This window comes from Cystoisospora suis (genome assembly GCF_002600585.1).
Source record: "Cystoisospora suis strain Wien I chromosome Unknown contig_4147, whole genome shotgun sequence".
Lineage (NCBI taxonomy): Eukaryota > Apicomplexa > Conoidasida > Eucoccidiorida > Sarcocystidae > Cystoisospora > Cystoisospora suis.
The window spans coordinates 1-19715 of NW_027156939.1; the positions used below are offsets into that span (position 1 = coordinate 1).

The following is a 19715-nucleotide window of genomic DNA, read 5'->3' on the forward strand; positions in this document are numbered from 1 at the left end:
CCTTCCCTCTCTCTTGATCTTCTGTAAGAGAAAAGCCCATAAAAAGAAAGAAAAGAAAAGAAAGAAGCAACAAGGTACTTCAGACATACATGTATGCATATCTACACATACATATATAGGTAGATACATGAAAGATACACACATATAGAGATGGACTTTTCCACATATAGCAAAGCGGCTTAGGTGCATTCCTCTGTACATATATATGGACAACGATAAATTAATACATGCATACACTGATATATACATACATATACATATATACATGCAAGAGGCGTCTCTATATATACATACACGTACTTCTATTCGTATACATACATATATATATAAATAAATAGGTAGCTAGTTAGATAGATACATAGATAGGTACGTAGATAGATAGATAGATGTGGTATAGAGTATGAGCGTTGTATTAGAGTGAACTGGGGTGTATAGGCCGTTTGCTGACTCATCAGGAAAGTAAGAAATTAAGGAATGCCATCTCCTTCTCTAGATCTTTGACTCTCTTTCTTTCTTTCTTTCTCACTTTCTGTTTCGAAGGACTGTATAGTTATGTAGATGATATCAGACACACCCGAAAGGGATAGCGGCTTTCTTGGGGTGTACATACACCGGAGAGAGAAAGTGGACAAGAGATTCCAAGAGATTCCGAAGACCAACATTCTCTTTCTCGCTTTTTCTCTCCCTTCTCGTTCTCAACAGGAAAAAGAAAAACGAAAAGCCGAGAAGCTTGTCTTAGTCGAAAGAAAGAGAGAAACCGACCAAATGAAACAAAGGAGAGATAGAAATGAAGAAAAGAGAGAAGATGTGTGGAATCGTACAAGAAAGAAAGAGAGAAGGAAAGAGAGAGGGAGCGAAAAGCTTCGCGTGATCAAGACATTATCGTGAGCGTGGCTCTATATCCATCCTCTTCTACTAGAAGCAATGAACGATACTCCTAGAGGAAGACAAAGAAGAAGAAGAAAAGAAAGAAAGAAGAATAAGAATAAGAAGAGCTGTGAAAAGGCTTGTTCTTCTTCTTACCGGCGAAATCGCGAGACACGGCGAGATTTTCGATAGAAAAAGCTGACGGTCTCTCCTGCTAATGTCTGAGAGATAGGAACACATCCAGAGAAGCAAAAGGATAAATAAATAAATAAATAGAGAGATAAAGAAACAAAGAAAGAAAGAAACGATCATGAAAAGGAAGGCTACGATGGAAACGAAAGGGTAGAAGAGAACGGATGACGAAGAGAAAAGAAAAAGAGAAGGAAGCTAAAACGAGGAAGAGGAGAAGGGGGAGAGACAGAGACATAGAGTCATCACTGAGAGAGGTCGAGACAAGGACCAAACACGATGGTCTATTCATTAAGAAAAAAAAACGCACGCCTGAACATGTGCAAATACGTATACATATATATATATATATATCTAGGTGTGTATGAGTATGTATGTATATGTATGTACGTATGTATGTATATGTATGTACGTATGTATGTATATGTATGTACGTATGTATGTATATGTATGTAGACCTGCTTGTGTTTGTGCGTGTGTGAATAAAGAAGAGAGAAAAGACAATTTCCAGCGTCTCTGTATGTCTGAGGTTAGTGAAGGCTTTCTGAGAAAGGACGTCTTGTTCTTTTTCAAAGATCAAACTCAAAGGCCAAATGCATGAATGTATAGCCTCACCTACCCATATACATACATGTAGATAGATACATGCAAAGATAGACGGATATAGATAGATATAACTATATCTGTAAGTAGGTACATAGATGGATAGAAGGATAGATAAAGATACATATATAGATTGTTTCGAAGGAGGAACGACGAAGACCATGAGAAGGATAGATATAGGATCTTTCCCATAAAAAAGAAAAGAAGGCTCGAATAAGCAAGCAGAATTACCCTCTTACACTGTCTTCTCCATTTTTCGCGCTTCTATACTCCACGTAGATATATATACTTATATAGATACATTCAACACATACGTCCGTGCATGGCGCTCATCTATCTATCTATCTATCTTTACTCTAGCTATCGGTATTTATCTTTAATCTATCTATTTGAATGGATGCAGGTGTGTGTGTATACATAAGGATGAGAAGGAGATGCGGAGATGCTCCGGAGAAGTAGGAGACTTTCTCTCTTCTATTCTCATATCCAGGGGGTGTATGTACAGCGAGCGATCCAACTGCCTCGCTTCTTTTTCTTGGAGAGTGTCCTTCTCACTTGTTCTTCTATTGTCGCCTCCACCTTGGCAAAGGGAACTCTACATGTTTCAATCAGTCATGAAGAAAAGAAAAAGAGAAGAAAGAAAAGAAATACAGAGAAAGAAAGAAAGAAGAAAATGATCATGTTAGAAGGTGATGTGTTTCCGCTGTTGTCGTGTCTTTCTATCTTTTCTTTTCCTTCATCGGCTTAAATACGGAGAGTTTTCTCTTCTCTCTTTCTCCTCTTGACTTTCACGAACTCATAGGAGAAGAAGAAGAAACAACGACAAACTTCTCTCTTTCTCTTTTCACATCCTCTTTCTTCTCAGTTCCCCTTCTCCCCACCTTCGTCTCTTTATCTTTCATTCATTGTTTCTTTCTCTGTCTTTCTCTAGGAGACCTTTCTTCTGCCTAAGTGGAGAGAGTTCAACAAGAGAAGAGACTGTCCACACGGCGGAGATCTCGCCAGCCTAGATGCACTACAAGACACATGCACCTCTACATACATATATACATGGATAGAGACATAGATAGGTAGGTATGATATATACAAATATATATGATATCTCTCTCTATATATATATCTAATATATATATGTGTATGTGTATGTATGGAAGAGAGAGAGAGAGAAGAGGTGTGTGACTGTGGTGCCTGAAGAAGAAAGTTCACTATGAAGAAAGAGGGCAGATGTGAGAAGCTCCTGAGGGGTCGTAGCACTTTCCTCTTCTTTACTACACACCCTTCACCCACTTGCTTCTTCTTCTTCTTTCTTTACTCTACAGAAGATAGAGGAATAGGATAGAAAATAGATAGCTTCAAGAAAAATGAATTAGGTTGGAGATGGGAGACCAATAGATGGAGGACAGATAGAAACATAGACTAAAGAGAGATAGACAGATAGATTGAAGATAGATAGATAAATAGATAGATAGATAGATGGATAGACTACAGAAAAATAGAGAGATAGATAGATGAAGATAGATAGTCGATGTAGGCGGGTGCTAGAAAGGTAAAAGCTTTGGGACGAGCTTGCTTGTTTCTTCTCTACTCCTCTGTAAAGCGAGATATATCTACACATATATATATATATATATGCATATATATGATACAGATGCTAGGGTGGAACGAATCCAACTCTATTTATCCGTGTATGTAGGTACAGCTCTATCTTCCTACGCCCACCTTATTATTGTCGAGATCGGAAGAGAGAAGAAGAAGAAGACTGCTTTTGTGCCATGAAAAGAAAGAAGAAAAGAAGAAGGACAGAGAAGAGAAGAGAGACGAAGGAGAAGAAGAGAAGAGTCAGATAGAGAAGAGAGAAGAGCTTACGTAGGTTTTCCTATGATAGTCCAATCTCTTGAGCCAACAAGTAAAACTGTACCAAAGACCACCTTATCGCCTTATACAAGAAAAAGACACAAAATCGAAAAAAAGAAGAAAAGACAAGGCGAATGAAAGAATGAAAGAAAGAAGACAGAAAGAAAGTCGTGAGGGTTCCTGTGTTAATTACCTTACCGCTCTTCTCGGCGAGTTCACGGGCGAACTCTCTCGCATGTCTCAACTCACACACCTCGACATATATCGGCAAACAATCATACACATACGTACATACAGACATAGACATGCATACGTATACATACACACATGTATCCACACACATTGTATCCATACAGATCATACATACCTGCACATTCGCACATACATATTCCTACATATTCATACTACAGATACATACATATTCATACATGCATATACATATGCATACACACATATGCATCTCTCTATACACATGTATGAAAATCGCATACATATACATGTGCATGCAAGTGATATATATCTAGGTAGGTGAAGATACGAAAGGAAGACTCGCTGCAGAAGATAAACCACAGAGAAGAAGGAGAAAGAGAGAGAGAAAAGAAAGAGAAAGAGAGCGAATGAGAGAGAAGGAGAAGGAGAAAATAAGAGTGAGAGAACGAAAGAGAGAAAAAGAAAAAGAGAAAGAAAGAGAATGAGAGAGAAAGAGAGAGAGAGGGACAAAAAGAGAGAGAGAGGATTGTACCTGCTTGTCTTCGGTGGAGCTTCTCCGCCTGAATCAAATCTCCCGCAGTCACCTGAAAGAAAGATAAGCAAACGACCCACATGCAGAGAAGAACCTCCTTATGCATGCAATGATACAAAACGAAGATCTACCGCTTCCTGTTGAGACTCACACAACCCTGTGTATGTACACACGCATCTATTATCTGCCTATCTCTCTCACTCTGTCTATACACAAGTATGTATAAATAAGACATAGATTTCTCCTAAGATAGATAGTAAACCTTATTGAAGTCACAATAGGGAACCTTGTATTCATACCGCTCTTCTCCGCCTCTCTCGTCTTCTTCTTCTCTTTTTCTTCTTGTTTCTTTAAGAAGGACAGAGAGAAACTTCAAAATGAAGAGAGAGAACGACAGTGTATATACAGGTACAAACATAGAGGAATACCTGCATATAGACATATACTCTTTGTATATACAGAGCGAGGGAAGAAGAACCACATGCATAGCTACCTGTCTATCGGCCTTTGGTCTATCTATCTATCTATATCTATCTATCTTTAATCTATCTATCTATCTATCTTTAATCTATCTATCTATCCCTGTACCTATGTGCCCTAGCAATGAATCTTTTCTAACTCTATCACTGCCAGAAAGAAAGAAGGAAAAAGAGAGGAAGAGTTCATCTGCCTTGCATGCACAAGGCCGTCACCTCCTCTCTCTTTTTCTTTCTTTCTCTCTTCTTCTTTTCTTCTCACTCATTCACATCCAGCCCTTAGAGAAACAAGAAGAGGAGAGAAAGAAAAGAAAAGAAGAAGAACGAAAAGGAGAAACGTTTCTTCTATTCTTCCTTCTCAACGCTGTCAACTTCTATCTATCTTTCTCACTCTTTCTTTTAACCTTACCTTATGCTGAGTAGAGATATTACTCTTCATAACGCAGAAAAGCTCTTCCTGGGGTGTATCTTTAAGGAATCGAAAGTGCGCAGGAGCAAAGGGATAAGAAGAAGAAGAAGAAAGATCTTGTTCTCTCCCACTAGAGAGAAGTCCTGAGGTAACTTCTTCTTCTTCTCCTCCTTCTGCTCTTTCTCTCATATCGATTTGACAGGAATCGATAGTTCTCGGAAGATACAAAGAGACTCGATCTTCATAGCATTTCTTCTTCTTCTTGTGGTCCTTCTTTTCTTCTTCTCCGCTATCATCCCCATGATCCATATCTTCTTCGGTTCTCTTCTTCCATCTCCCGGTCTTTCTTCCTTTCTCGCTCCTTGTCTCCATGGGTCCAGGACACATATCCTTCTTCAGCACACAGACTTCGTCACTATCTCCCTCTCTCCTCTCTCCCTTTTCTTCTCCTTTTTCTCGTCCCTCTGTAGACTTCTCATCTATCTTCTTTTTCGTGTCCTTCTTCTCTCTTGAAGGTCCTCTATGGTCTTCTGCATCTTCATACTTTTTGAGATCTCGATCTTTCTCTCTTTGCTTCTGTCTCTTAATCTTCTGATACACATCCTTAGGGCTAGGATGGTAAACGAACGACCAAGCAGGGGAGGGTAAAGGGCGAAGATTCTTAGGCATGCGCCACTTCCTTGCTATGTTGAATTTCTTCTTTCTCTGTCGGCAGGTTCGTCTCCACTTCAGCTGGAGATCTCGATACGTCGTAAACAAATTCATATCTTTACTCGAGGATGCGTCGCCGAAAGATGAAAAAGAAGAAGAAGAAGATGAAGAAGAAGAGGCTAAAGGGTGAAGAGGAATTCTCGGTGGGAGCATGCGACGTCGCCGGTGCTTACCTCGGAAGATTTCCTGAAGAAAGAGAAACAAGAAAAGAAAGAAAGACAGAGATAGAGTGAGAGATAGAGAGAGATGTAGGAAGTGAGGCAGATAGAGAGACAGAAAGAGGTAGAGACGGATATGAATAGAGAGATACATGACTAAATACCTAGATAGAAAGAGAGAGAGAGAGAAAAGAGAGAAAGAAAGAAATTCCAGACGCTTTCTGAAAGCGACGAAGAAAGCATAGAACGACAGGGAGAAGAAGAGAGTTGAAGAAGATTCCTACAAGAAAGAAAAGAGACGAGAAGAGGAAAGGAGATCTTCTCTCTCCCTTCTGTAGTTACGTAGCCATCTCCAATATAAAAGAAACAACGTAAAAGAAAGTATAAGATTTCGAAAGAAGTCCATCGAGGAAAAAAGCTTATCGAGTCTCTACTCTCTACAAAGCAAAGATCGACACACCCTGCCCTCCATACATATACCCATCACATATATATATATATATATATATGTATGTATATCCATATGCATATATATGTCTATATATAGAGAGAAAGATAGACTGGGGGCCTGTAATGTTGTCTGTCGTGTGTTTTGGGTATGTGTGAAGGAACGTCGATCGAAGTGAGAAGAAGAAGAAGTAGAGATAGAAGGATGACTGGGGGTGAGTCCAGACTCGAGAAGAAGAAGAAATGCTAAGGATCGAGAGGATTTCTACTCTATAGACTTTTCTTCTCCGTCTTAAAGAGTTCTAGATAGATGAATAAAGATATACACGAGTTAACAGAGGGAGAGACAGAGAGACTGAAGATCGACTAAAGAGAGCTAGAGAGGTAGAAAGATAAATAGATAGACTAAAGAGAGATACATAGAAGAGAAAAAGGTAGGAAGATAGATTTAAGATAGATAAATAGATAGATCAAATGGAGATAGATAGTGAGATTTCATGATGACGCGGGTAAGAGGTGTAGACTAGGTGGGCGTAGAAGAAGAGGGAGAAGAAGAATAAGCCAAGATATTGATAGAGCTTTTGTATTAGTCACGTGGAAAGCGGCTATCGAGAGATTCCACGAAAGAAAAAGAGATCTCTTCCTCCTGCTGAAAAGAGAAGGAAGGAGAGAAAGAGAGCAAGACAAAGGAGGAAAAGAAGAATTATGCGTTGTCTTGCACTTTTTGTCCGTCAGATTTCCATGTACTGGAGGATGCTTCGTGGTGTATATACACCTGAGTGATTCAGACAAGTAGACTATAGTATGACGACTGAGAAGAAGAGAAAGTAGATTTCTTTCTTTTCTATCCTTACGATTCGATGACCGATGACGCGCCTCTGCGGAAAGATTGTGAGATTTCGGCAATTACTACCTCGACTGTATAGACAGAACGGAGGAGAAGAAGAAGAGGGAGAAAAGAACGAAGAAGAAGTTAAAGACAAAGCCGAGAGAGAAGAAGAAGGGAGAGAAGAAAAGCATCGATGACGAGGTTTGATTAGGGAGCTCGCCGGAAGAGAAACAGAGGAGGTAAAGCAATGAAAAGAAGTATTTCTCTGAGAAGAAGAAGAATAGAAGGAAGGTGGAAAATTGAACGGAGGAGAGACAAACAAAGACGAATAAGAAGGAGAAAAGAAAGAAGAAGAATATCGTGGAAAGGAAGAATTGAGGCGTTGAGAGATGCTTTTCTCTTCTCCGTCTTCTACCGTTTCGAGATTCTCCTGCTGCGGGCCCTGGTCTGGAGGTAAGAGTATAGGCAGTTTTAGTGAAGAAGAAGAAGAAGAATTGAACGACAAGGACATTCTGTCCTTGTCTCTACATATCGAGAGATCTCGCCTCGCCGATTTGAAAGACTTGATCGTGTCATCGGAGAGAGAATAAGAAGCACAAGAAGAAGAGAGAGAAGATGGAGAGAAAGAAGAGGAAGAAGAGCATGAAAGAGATCGAGTATTGATACAGTGACGTGTAGGAAGAAGAGAAAGAAAGGAAGAGGGAGAGACTTTCTCAGAAGATGGCGAGACGACTTCTTTTCCTCTTCGCTTTCTTCTTCCTTTTGATAAGAATGAGTAGAAAAGACATCGTGTAGAATCTTTAGACCAAGAAGATATGCAATTCTTCATTCTGATCCAACACTGGCGAAAGGAAGTTTTACGTGAGACAGGTCAAATTCTCACTCTCTTCAGATCCATCCTTCTCATCTGGAAGTGCATGCTTCTATAGGAGAGACGGATCTTTTGAGAAGCAAAAAGAGAAGAATGACGTTCCATAAATGTTTTGTTTCTTCTTCTTTTCTCTTTAGAAGAGGCTGAAGAGTTGGATAGTGATTGATATGTCCTTAATACGAATGGTCTTGACGAGACAGAGGAAAAGGAAGAGAAAGGAAAATGAAGAAGATGAAAATGATCAGTAGCGAATCGGAAAGTGCAATCTACACACATATATCACCTCCCAGAATCGACGTAAGATGACCATCGACATGATCGAGACGGCCATCCATCGATCCTTCTTGATAACGAGAATCGATACTAGATCAAATGGATCAATCGCGTCTGGGATGTAAGTTAGATGTGTAGGAAAGAAAGAGCTAGAATTTTCCGTCTCTTTTTCTTCGTTGCTCTCTCTCGGATAAGCACAAGGAAGTAAAGAGAGGAAGGAGACAAAGGACGAAAAGAAGAAAGGAGACAATGGAGGAAAAGAAGAGAGAGACTAGACGGGGAACAGAGGTGAGAAATAAGAGAGATTGAAGAAGAGGGAGAAAAGAAAACTGAGGATGTATGAAAGCAGCTTCTTTTTTTTTCTTAAGCGTATCAGAGAAGGAAAGATCGAAATCTACCAGTGCTTTAAGGAGATGACAAGAGACAGAAGATGGATAGAAAAAATGAAAAGAACAAGGATCGACAGATAGGGAGGTCTTCGTTTGCTAGTTCTAAGAGAAAGGAAAGAAGAGAAATTGAATCATCCATTGGGTTGGGTCATCGTGCTGACCGCATGCACGTAAATAATATTTAGCTGGTGTGCATGCGCATGCAACACCGACAGAAGAGATCCCAACCTTGCCGCCATGGTCTCGCGTAAGAGCCCTTCCAGCGCTGTACGGTCGTCCTCTCTCGCCGTCTATTATTTGCCGGCCTCTCCCTCTAGAGAATTGCGAAACGGGCTAAAAGAGGCTCGCCTCTCCGGCCTTCTCAGCTCTGGTCATTCGACGTCTTCTCACAAAGAAGTCGTGCTCTTGTTTCCTTCACTGAGGTTACAAGTCCACCTCATAAGAAGAGTAGAATCTTCTTTTCACTAAAAGGGTGGTAAGCTTTTTCCTTACGATTCAGAGTACGGAAAGAATGAAAGAGGTGGGAGTGTAAGCGAGAGACATTGGAGAAAAACGAAGGAAAAAGAGCATCTTCGTGCTAGCAACTCTTCTCAGCCTGCTCTCTCTCCCTTTCTGTGAACCGTTTATTTCTTAGCCTTTTATCTTCCTCTCTTCTCATCTTTCCGTACCTGTACATGACGATTGGGGAAGGAAGAGTTACGTACGACTCTCTTTTTTCTCCCTTTCAGAGCTGTTGCAGAAAAGAAGAGTTCCACTGTATTGTGAATAGAAACCTCTTGTTTACTTCTCTGTGTTGTCTGTCTGTCGTCCGAAGATTCTTCATCCTCCTTCTCCTTCCGCTTTGATGGTGATTACTATTTCTCTGTAGAGATCCGGCCCTCTCACGAAAAGGCAGTTCCCGTGCTGCTACATACAGTCTCCCTTCCCTCGGCCGTAGTTCGTACAGTAGACACACTCAGGCTGTTCCGTCGTCTCGCCTGGCCGCGCACAGACACTTCCATGATTTCCCTCACGCTGTTCTGGAAGCAGGTTTCTCCATCTACCTACCATCTACCAGGCTGCAGTCGGAGTTGTCGGTTTTTTGGATCGTGTCAGATCTTGTTGGTTCTTTGGAAGGAGTATGAGAAAGAAACACATGGGAGGCGTTAGTTAACTTCGAACAATCGTCACGTTGTAAGCAAGGGGCGACGCTCTCACGCACGTAAAAGCAGTCGGCTACAAGCGGCTGTATTCTTTTGTCCTTCATTCACTTTCTAGCAGGCAACTGGTTGCTTAGTAAGTTTCTACAGTAATAGCTAGATGAGTGAATAACTTGGGCCGATTTGGGCTGGCGGATCACCTTCGCAAAAGAAAGAGAGCTTGTGTGGTTGCAACAAAGGAAAGGGAGTTCTGATGTGTCTGTTTCGTAAAAGCTTTCTTTACTTATAGTTTACCCAGCCTTTGGCGACAAATTTCACACTGACACGGGTGGAGCGACCTCTTTCGACTGATGCCCACGTCAGATGATTCTACCAAGGCGGCAGAGAAGACACGTAGGTTCAGACCCCTCTATTTAGGAGAGAGAGCTGCAACATCTGCCTCGAAAGCCGAGATGTTGAATCTGCCCTTCTGTAAGACATTACGGTAGACTTCACTGTCGGCACTCGCGGATCAATGCCGCCCATTTGTTGTGCCTCTTGAAGAGAGGACAGCCATGAAGATACTCGGGGCCACTGGGAAGGAAACGGACGTTTACCGGTAGTAGATAGTTCACGTGCCGTGACAATGGACAGCCCCGCTGTGAAGCGGCAAGGACACATGCGGAAGAGCGCGAGAACACCCACTTCTGTCGAGTGAACGACCAGGAGGGAGAAGCGGGGCGATTCTGTGTCGTGGAGTGAGTTTCCAGGAGTAAGCACGTTGGCGCAAGCGGCATAGGACACATTCGCGGCTCTTGCTGCTCGGGGTCTGCGGAATTCCTTTCAGCTGCTTCTTCAGCTTCGAAGTGTACGACCCTGCTGTCAGGCAGCCTCGAATGCATGGTAAAATACCGAGATTGCTCCTGCTGTGAGCTCAAAGTGTCAGATCAGATCCACTTATCGCCGTGAACACGCGCAACAAGCCGCCTGCTTGCCAAAACACAGAAGACACCGAGAACGGCTTCACGAGCAACCTCATCGATTCCTGCCGGCAGCAGATATGCTCCGCACAGTCAGGAACGCAAACGGCACCAGCTGCCGGGTGTCAGTATTGTACGACTCTGAGAAGGAGTACGTTGTCTGCAGCCTATGACCCGCAAAGTGTGCCCTGGTCGCTTCCAGAGATGAGAGGTTACACAGGGCCGGTTCTGATCTGAAGCCAGGGGGCACTGCGCGCAGTACCTCCAAGAACAGAGCTCTGTTTCCATCCCGAGGTGTTGTGCCTAAGGCGCACTCAGTATGGAGGTCGTTCTCCCAATAGAAGAGCGGAGTTCGGTCGCTACCGGTGGCCAAACAACGCGGCGCTGCGAGGGGCTCCCTGGGCAACAAGCAAAACAGTGCCGGCCTCCACGGCGAAATGCCGGAGTTCCTTGAGAGCTCTCCAAAAGCGAAAGTTTTTTATCGGCTTATTTCGAACTGCACAATCTGAAGCACACTTTGTATCACGTGCTACCCCGCTAAGGGCAAGACTGTCTGATGGAGAGTAAGATTCACACTGCGGTATGCGTAAGCGTAAAGTGGAACGGGGCTGCGGCAGCTCCGCGGGTACTAGTGCTATCGGCGAGAACAGCCGCGTCGTTTTTGAAGAACGGGGATCCACTAGCAAGAAAAACAAAAAAGCTTGGAATCCGCTGTTAACTGAACTTCCCTCATAGTTGGAAGTCCTGGAGACCCTACCGACCAGTTGCGGCGTATATCTTTCCGTCGCCACTCTAGGTGCACTGCTAGGTTTTGCCACGTACCGCATTGCGAATGAGGTGTTGTCCATCACGCCCGGCCCCACTAAGTTAACTGACTTTCGTCAGTTCTGTGCATGCTCCTTTCCCTCTGAATCGAAGCATTCCCAATGCCGAGTGATAGCGCCGCTACCGTGCATCCTCCTGTGCTTCCTTGATGTTGCTAAGCTGAAAGTGGCTCCCCGGTCTGTCTGTGAGGTACCTACCCCTAAAGGAGGAGCGGGAAGTCGAAGGGAAGGCTGGCCGTGAGCAGACATGATCTCACGCAAGAAGCCACGCTTTCGCGATGTCGGGGTTAGATTGTCTCGGCGGCAGTGTATGCCACCTTGCCAAGGATGGCAGGTGCCTCGAGAGTGCACCACCTCTCCGACCACGGAGAAACGACTCCGCGCTCGGTCAATCGGGCGCCATGGGCAACTCCTGTGTCGCATCATCCTTGCCGTAGCGTTGCAGTTGTCGGTTACCTACATGTACCGGGATTCCTTCACTCATTGGCAGAATGCTGCTGTCCCCTGCGCAACACAAAGCGCGGTTCCAATGGTCCTGTCGGAGGCAGCAGCGGTCGATACAGCGGTGCCTTCTGCAGAACTCATTTCCGAACTGCAGGATCAGGCGCCCGGCAACAAAAGTCAAACAACACACAGCGCCCCGCCAGCCGGCAAATTTTCGAGTCCGCGGTGGAGGCAGCGGACTGTTAGCAATCTCCGTGTCGGCATGCGTCGTAGGCTGCTGCAGTCTCTTCCCAAAGATGCGACGTCAGTCTCAGTAAGCGTCAAACGAAGCTAAGAGGCGCTTGCAAGTCAGACGCACGGAGCGCCACCGATGCGTCACCAACTGCAGTGTCCCAAAGTACCGACCAACAGGGCGGCATTTTAATGCTCTCCTGCGATCTCCACTGCACGCAGATTTAGCTTCAGCTCGTTTCCGTAGTTTGCCCAGCAGGCATGACTCAGCAAAGAACACTGCGTAGCCGGGCTCCTGCTTCCGAAGAGCTACCAGACAAGCAACTTGTCCTGCTGCTCTCAGGAGAGTACAGTGCTACCCAAGGAGTGTGCGGACGTGACTCCTTACTTTGACGGTGAGCGAGAGCTCAGTGCGTAGCGAGCTTCAGACAAAACACCACCCTTTCCTTACTATGGTCTAACGTCTTTGGTCACATCTTCTGCCTGCTTCGGAGAGGGTGGGGAGCCTGATTAAGAAAGCAACACCTTGGGAGTTGCACAACGGATGTCGCTCCTGTGTAACCAAAGTGTCGGCATGCGTCAGACGGATTCCCACTGCATAGAACCCAGGTTTCTTTTCGTCTGACTTCTGCTAGGCGAACAACACTCCCAGTACCGTGTGTCGCCCACCACTAGACATTTGCCGAACGAGACCTTAACTGTACTTCGGCAAGCAGAGTCGCACTGGGAGTACGACAAGAACTTCTGCATGACTACAGATTGTAGTTTCTGTTGCGCGTTGGCGACGGATCCGCGTAGGCATCTCCCACTCGTGACTGTTTCTGCTGTTGACAGAAATGGCTTCGCCCGGAGCTGCCCTTCCCCCTGGTCTAACGCCAACGAGGTCGGAGAGCGTAGTTTCATATGGGCACCCTTCCACCGCAGAAGCCATCCGAAGTCCTGTCCACGTCTATCGCTGTCCTAGGTCTGTGCTCCAAGAAAAGGAATCCTTCAGCTTACAAAACAGACATAAGCGAGGCCCTCCCGTCCATAGTAAATTGTTGCACCCAGCCGGCGGTAGGGCCCTTGAAGTGCTGAGTATATCAGGACTTCCGGCAGACGACCAGAGGGCCCACCTTCATGCCAGAGTGGATTATCCAATGGCGAACCCCTCGTCCGGATTCACATATCTCAAAGTCCTTCCGCGTTCAGGGCCCCAAGCTATTATCGAGGTATCTTTTTTCTCCCGAAGTCGAGCTATGTTTTCCATCGCGAAACACTCTGGTTCCGGAGCCTGACTCGGCAGTTCCAGAAAACAGCACTTGCGAGCGGGTAACGAGTCATGCAGGAAATCTGGCCGGCTCCCGTTTGTTCGCGGTCTTACTGAGTGCCGTGAGACGCAGGAGACCGTGTTTCATCTCGTTCCGAAAGGCATATGCTCCATGTCCGAGCTGGTACTGGACAACACCAAAGGTATCCTAACCTCCGACCGCTTTGACCCGCGAAGTCAATTCAACACTGTGACTGGGCTTTGCTTGTCATAGGCTCCTACGTCCGTAGACGCTTGCACCGGTTATGATTTGGACGGTACCCAATCATACGGTGAGGTCACCACTCCCAGGCAGTTGTTCTTATTCGTTTCAAAGTGGGTCGCGGTTGAGATAGTCAGATGCTTCCTGCAGTTGTAGATCCGACACATTCGCATCTACGCACTGGAACGCTGAAGTTGTAGGCCCGTCTGAAGAGGGGCTGTCGGCACTTCCTGTCTTCCATGTCTGGTCTTTTTTCTCACTCAGGTGTTGGGACTTTAAGTGCGACATGGTACGGAGAGAACATGCTGCTCTGGCTTGCTAGTTGCCGCGTTCTTGATGTAAAGAAGCATCCTGCACGTTGTCTTACACCGCGAGCACACGACTTTTTGCTTTCTATGCTCCTTGCTTAGGCACTCGGTCAGTCTTTCAGGCGGCAGGCACACAGATGCCCCATGAGATTTGACTCTTGGTCTCCTGTTTTAAACGGGTGCGCAGGGCTTGCAGGGAGGGATGCACCAACGCGTTAAACAACGTGCTGAGAAACGCTAAGAACAGCCTACTGGTGCCGATCACCAAAGTCATTTCACATGGACTTTCCAGGGTTAAACTTTGGGACAATTATCCGTTGAGTCACTTCAATGTACAGTACACCTTGACAATCACAGACAGTACTGGTTTATCATCAACCGGTACGTGAAACGAAGGCCGGGGTCTGAAGCTGCGAAGAGACGTGAACTTCAGTCTGCTTGTGACGAAGAAGGCAAACAGACAATGGTATGGGCAGCCTTGCGCGATGTAGCACTAGAGTAGCTTCACCTTCAGTGAAAGCTAGAAACTCCCTCGCCCTGCCTTGTGTTCGGTTATTGACCGTATGAGGGTGTGGAGGCTCCACTGTGCAGCATGTAGACGGTCTGGCAGTTTCATAGAGGACTAAAACGGGCTCTTTGGTCCGGCTGCCGAAGATAATTCTCCTCCGGGGTGTGAGCCCCTCCCCGATCGTGTGACGCGGTGTGATGGTTTGCGGATGCAGCAACCCACACCATACGGCAAGAAGTGCATCTGAAACCTATCCAAGTTAGCGCTCTGACGCCAGAGAAGGACCGCATGTCCCATAGAGAAGACCACAGAGTGGTCATACACCAAGCCTACTGCGAGGCATACTTCTTCTATAACACACAGTCAGGAGCTGTGAAAACCTCAACTTGGTGGCTGGTAAAGCCTCAGGGAGATCCTCGAGACTATAGATGTTACACACATTACGAAAGCTCAAGTGTCCTGGTCTTCCACAAGTACAAGGTGATTCCCGGCGCGATTTTCAGAATGAATCCGACAGCAACATACAACGACGATTATTCAGTAACCGGTCCGGGAGTCCATATAGAGCTTTCGGTCGATGAAGTCCCAGGAACCAATCCAGAACTGCACTTCGAGGTGCGTTGACAAGGGTTTCCGTCTAGCATTAAGGTGTTCGCGGACGAAGACCTGGCGCTGTTTTCTACATGTCTATCTGAATCGCGCCAGCCGAGACGGGAGTGGTTTTGCGTTCACGATGGCTCTCGAGACAGCTTCAATCTTACCTTGAAAAACTACGGGCATTGTCACCGCTTTGTGGCTACAGTACCCAAGGGAAGCAAGAAACTGCGCGGCAATCGTTTTGGATGCATCCAAGTCGATCTGTAAGCCAGTACGGGCAATCCGTTCAAAAGGTTACCAGCTTGTACCAACCGCCGTCTTCCTGTCAAAAGGGATGACGGGCGACGTAGATACCTGTTGTTGCATGCGACAGTTGGGAAAGCAGCGCATAGAACCGGTTTCTTTCTTCTTGCGACCATGCACTGTACTCGTTCCGCAGTATAGATAGAAGCAAAGAAGCCCGCCCTTCTGGAGTGCATATATGACAGCAGCACAATAAAGAGGCCGGGCCGGGAGAGAAGATGGAATCTCGAAACACCGCGAGCCTGTGAGCTCTCGTCTTGAAGCCCGGTTCGTCTCTGTTTCAAAACAGGCAGGAGATAGCAAACGGCTTGCAAAGTCAGCCGCGTTCAAGGCACTGGCTTTTTTTTGCGTTGTCGCTTGCAGCTACCGCATTTGAACCGGGGCTCAGGTCTTCCTGGTAAGGCTGTCTTGCAAGCCGGGGAGAAGTTGGGAGTTTGAAGCCTCCAGCCGCCAGTGGGGCCTTCTGATGTGCGCCTGTGTTCTTACCGTCGAAAGGGGTGTCTGCAGGTTCGCGGACCTGTGCCCCCCCACGCTCGACCGGAGGCATCGCCTAGCACCAGATCCTTAACTACACCTGACTGGTACCGAAAGCGATCCTTAGCAGGGGCTCAGCTTCGTTATCCACACCCAGTCACCGAGTAAACGGCTAGCCTCACAAAGGCGAGACTACGCTTGATATTGGGCAAGTGAGGTTGCCGTGTTCGATCGCGGTGTATGCCATCAGGTCTTGCCTGAACATTGACTGCCCGGCAGGCGTTGTAGAAGTCCTCAAAAACTCAAAAGGAAAATTATTAGTAGTTTTTCCAAGTGACACTGTCTTTGACATGACGGAGAGGCTCCCATCTTCAACTCCAAGTTTGGCCCTTTCTGTTCAAGTTACTATAGAAGACACGGACTTCCGCACCACTTCCGGTAAGAGCATTGCTTCTCTCTTCAGCCACAAGACGGGTGCCCTTAAAGTCAACGCACTCGACCTTGGGCCGTCCAGGTCGCCAAGACGACAGAGAAATGCACACACGAAAAGAAACATACGTACTGACTTTGGGGTTCCGCCGAAAACTAGAGTTAAAGGCAGTTTCCCTGGGTGCGACTCCGACAGGCACGGCTACAATAAATGTCAGCAAAGTCCTTGAACGCGTCCCAGTTGCTCCGGCTTCTTCCCAGAGAGTCGAGATTAGCCGATCAGAGACTGCGCGTCTGGCTGTCTCGGTAGATCCGTGCCCATACTTGACCGAAAGAGACCCGCGACAAATTCTTCTTAAGTGGACAGTCGAGCCCAACCAGCCAGTGGATTTCTCCAATATGGTAGACATCGATCCTCTTTCTCCCAGTGCTATCACAACAAAACCGAACGTCCTGGCGCGAGGCCTTGATTACACTTTCACCGCGGAGGCTCACTACGAGGGGTTCGAAAACGAAACCAAGACCTCCGTCACTTTTACCGTGTCAGTCAGGGCTGACGGCGCCACAGCGCCTTCCGTTTCTCTATCGGTGAGTTCAGAATACGGTAGCCTACCTTCGGGCTAAGTTGTATAGATGCACTGAAGAAAAGTTCCGACAGGAAGCACTCAGCCACGCGGGCTCTACGGCACGACCGGAGAAAATGTGCGCTCCCACGTTCAAGTGGAAGAAGTGGATTCTCCCCCGTCAGTGGCGACAACATTCCAGTTAGGTGAACTGTGCGAGAAGATCAGGCTCCGGGGTTACTCCGTGGCATCCTCATGAGGGTGTCAGCTTAGCCCCAGAATGAAAATAAAGTACTTCAAGGAAGGTGGCCATTCTGAAGGGAATGGCCTCCACGAAGGCGGAAGTCCGTCACCATCCGGAAGCAAATAAAATGAATATGCCCCATGTGCTTCTCGTCGCAACACTTCTGCCCTTCTACTACCTGTTCTCAGCGACCACCAGCCGTGCTTTCGGTATGCGAGGGCCTATCGATCGATGCAGATGTTTCCTGTAAGTGCGGCATCGTCAGCGCGATCCTAAGCGCTTCAGAGGGGGACTACCTATCAGGAGTTCAGAGAGCCACAGAGATCCTCCGAGACAGAAGTGTCTAACAGAAGCCAAGGGATGGTCTCTTCGGCAGACCGAGAGTAGCTTTCTTCTTACATTGTAGACTCATGGACTGTATGATATGCACACAGCGGGTCTGCCAAACGACGAATCGGTTGAACTGAGCTGGTAAGAGGAGTCCTCGCAAGGTTGGTTTTCCGTCGCTGCCAATGGGGAGCCGGCGGCACGGCCGTTCCCCACCTTCAGATCAGTATTGATCGAGACCCAGCGAACTTCGTTCCGAATCTGCACAAATTCTGTCGTCTCTCTCATTTTTTGTGTGTTTTCAGGTTGTGCGTGAGAGGGAACTGCCCCGATTTCTACAACGACTACCTTTACGCGCAAAAACAGCCAAATATTGCTGTGTCAGCGTCCATGATATATGAGATGTCCAAAGCAAACCGCAAGGCACATCCTGACGATGACGTGTTCACCCACACCCTTCAGCTGCTGGTTTTCAACAGCGAGATGCAGAGTGGTTCTGGTACGGCTCTTTAGTTTTTTGATCCTGGCCGTGTCACCGGGCAAGTCCATGTGGCTTCCGTTAGCAGAGAATTACAGTCCACAAGGACTGCAAGCACTTCCCTTTTTTTAGCCGGCTCGACCAGAAGCTTGAGGCAGTCGGACGCGCCAGACTGTTTGTCTCGCGTAAGATTTTGTTGAACATAGGTACCGCTGTCTTCTTCTGCCGCTGTGTAGGTTCGAGGACAATAAAGATTCAGAACCGCCCTGACCCTCCATTGTTATCTCCATCTGGGCCTCTTGTCTTTGCAACTAACGCTACTGATGAGGTCGTCATCTCTGTCGACGCGGACTACTGCGCCGAGGCCAACGACGTTCTCTTTACTTGGGATGTCTCCAACCAGTTCGATGACAGGCCATCGACAGATATTCTGCAAATCTCGCAGGACAATCTCACGGCTACAATCCCGAAGCAAACATTGCTGGAAGGAACACATTACACAGTGACAGCCTCGTTGATGTACGAGGGGTTGCCTCCTCCCGTTACCTTGAACTTCGAGATAGAGGTCTTCCCGCCGTACCAGGCGCCGGTGCCTCCTACAGTTTCGATCGCTGTACGTGTCACTCCCACTCTTTACATCCTGACGTCACTGTGACTGCCAGGTGCCTAGAGCTTGACTTAATTCATGTACGAGACTTCTGTCATTGAGGATTGACGTGGGTACGGTTGTTCTAGCGTTGTATACATCGAAGTGCAGCAAAAGAGAAAATGACTAAGCACGAGAGACAGGTCACAGTCCTGACTTGTCAGGGTTCAAAGCAGGCGACAACAATAGATACAGATGCCTCTTGCCTAGTGCAGCTGAAGGAGGTCTGCATTATGGCAATCACGACCGTTGGACACTTTGGCTTCTCCCTTTTGCTGCGCTCAGCCACTGTCAGGCACTCAGGAGGCCTGCGCAGGCTTTACTGTCGATGGATCCGCGTCCACAGGTAAGAAAAGATCTTCGCACGAGTCACTGTGCTTGAACGAGCCAGGAACGTCCAGCATCTCCTGTCACCTAAGATTTCTTCAACATAAACGCCTCTCAGGCTGGCACAAACAACTGACAAACCCGCCGAGCGTTGGCGTAGACAAACTTCTGCATATCGTTTGTGTCTTTTGCAGCCTCAACGATCGATCAAGTGCTCCTCGGAAAATGGTGTGTCCAGAGCTGTCCAACCACAGAAGATTACTTCTGCTCGGCTGCTTGCAGCGACTGAAAGTCACAGCCTGCCGAACTGTGCGAATGCCTCGGGTGGTAGCTCGGTAACAGTCCGAACACCCCGCGGGAAGTGACACGTAGACGCGAGGAGGGTGCATCGTCAACACGCGTCAGAGATACTGCCAAGTACCTTGTTTTGAAGCCGCACACGAAGCCCTGACTGGTTCCCCTCATACGGCAGCGAGCAGAAAGCGAAAGAATCTCTCCTTCAGTCTGGCATCACACAGTCCATCTATTTCTGTCACTACCCTGGAGAAGCCGTGGTACACCGATGAATCCACTATACAACACGAA

General features: G+C 46.7%; 2 protein-coding genes across 2 annotated transcripts; one reads left to right on the forward strand and one right to left on the reverse strand.

Moving 5' to 3' along the window:
* Window positions 1-1019: 1019 nt before the first annotated feature.
* Window positions 1020-8929, reverse strand: CSUI_007719 (50s ribosomal protein; the record flags this gene model as incomplete). Its single annotated transcript, XM_068067863.1, has 6 exons — window positions 7311-8929; window positions 5141-6037; window positions 4256-4307; window positions 3526-3595; window positions 2215-2254; window positions 1020-1088 (listed from the first exon to the last, which is right to left on the reverse strand). The coding sequence occupies exons 1-6, from the start codon at window positions 8112-8114 to the stop codon at window positions 1020-1022; spliced, it is 1932 nt and encodes a 643-aa protein (XP_067920160.1). The 5' UTR covers window positions 8115-8929.
* A 196-nt stretch (window positions 8930-9125) lies between these two features.
* On the forward strand, window positions 9126-9888 carry CSUI_007720 (uncharacterized protein). Its single transcript, XM_068067864.1, has one exon. It carries the CDS (start codon window positions 9493-9495, stop codon window positions 9661-9663), a length of 171 nt encoding a protein of 56 aa, XP_067920161.1. The 5' UTR covers window positions 9126-9492; the 3' UTR covers window positions 9664-9888.
* Window positions 9889-19715: the final 9827 nt, after the last annotated feature.

Bases quoted from the DNA above. Each gene is read 5' to 3' on its own strand.
- CSUI_007720 (XM_068067864.1), top strand. From the start codon at position 9,493: ATGACGATTGGGGAAGGAAGAGTTACGTACGACTCTCTTTTTTCTCCC.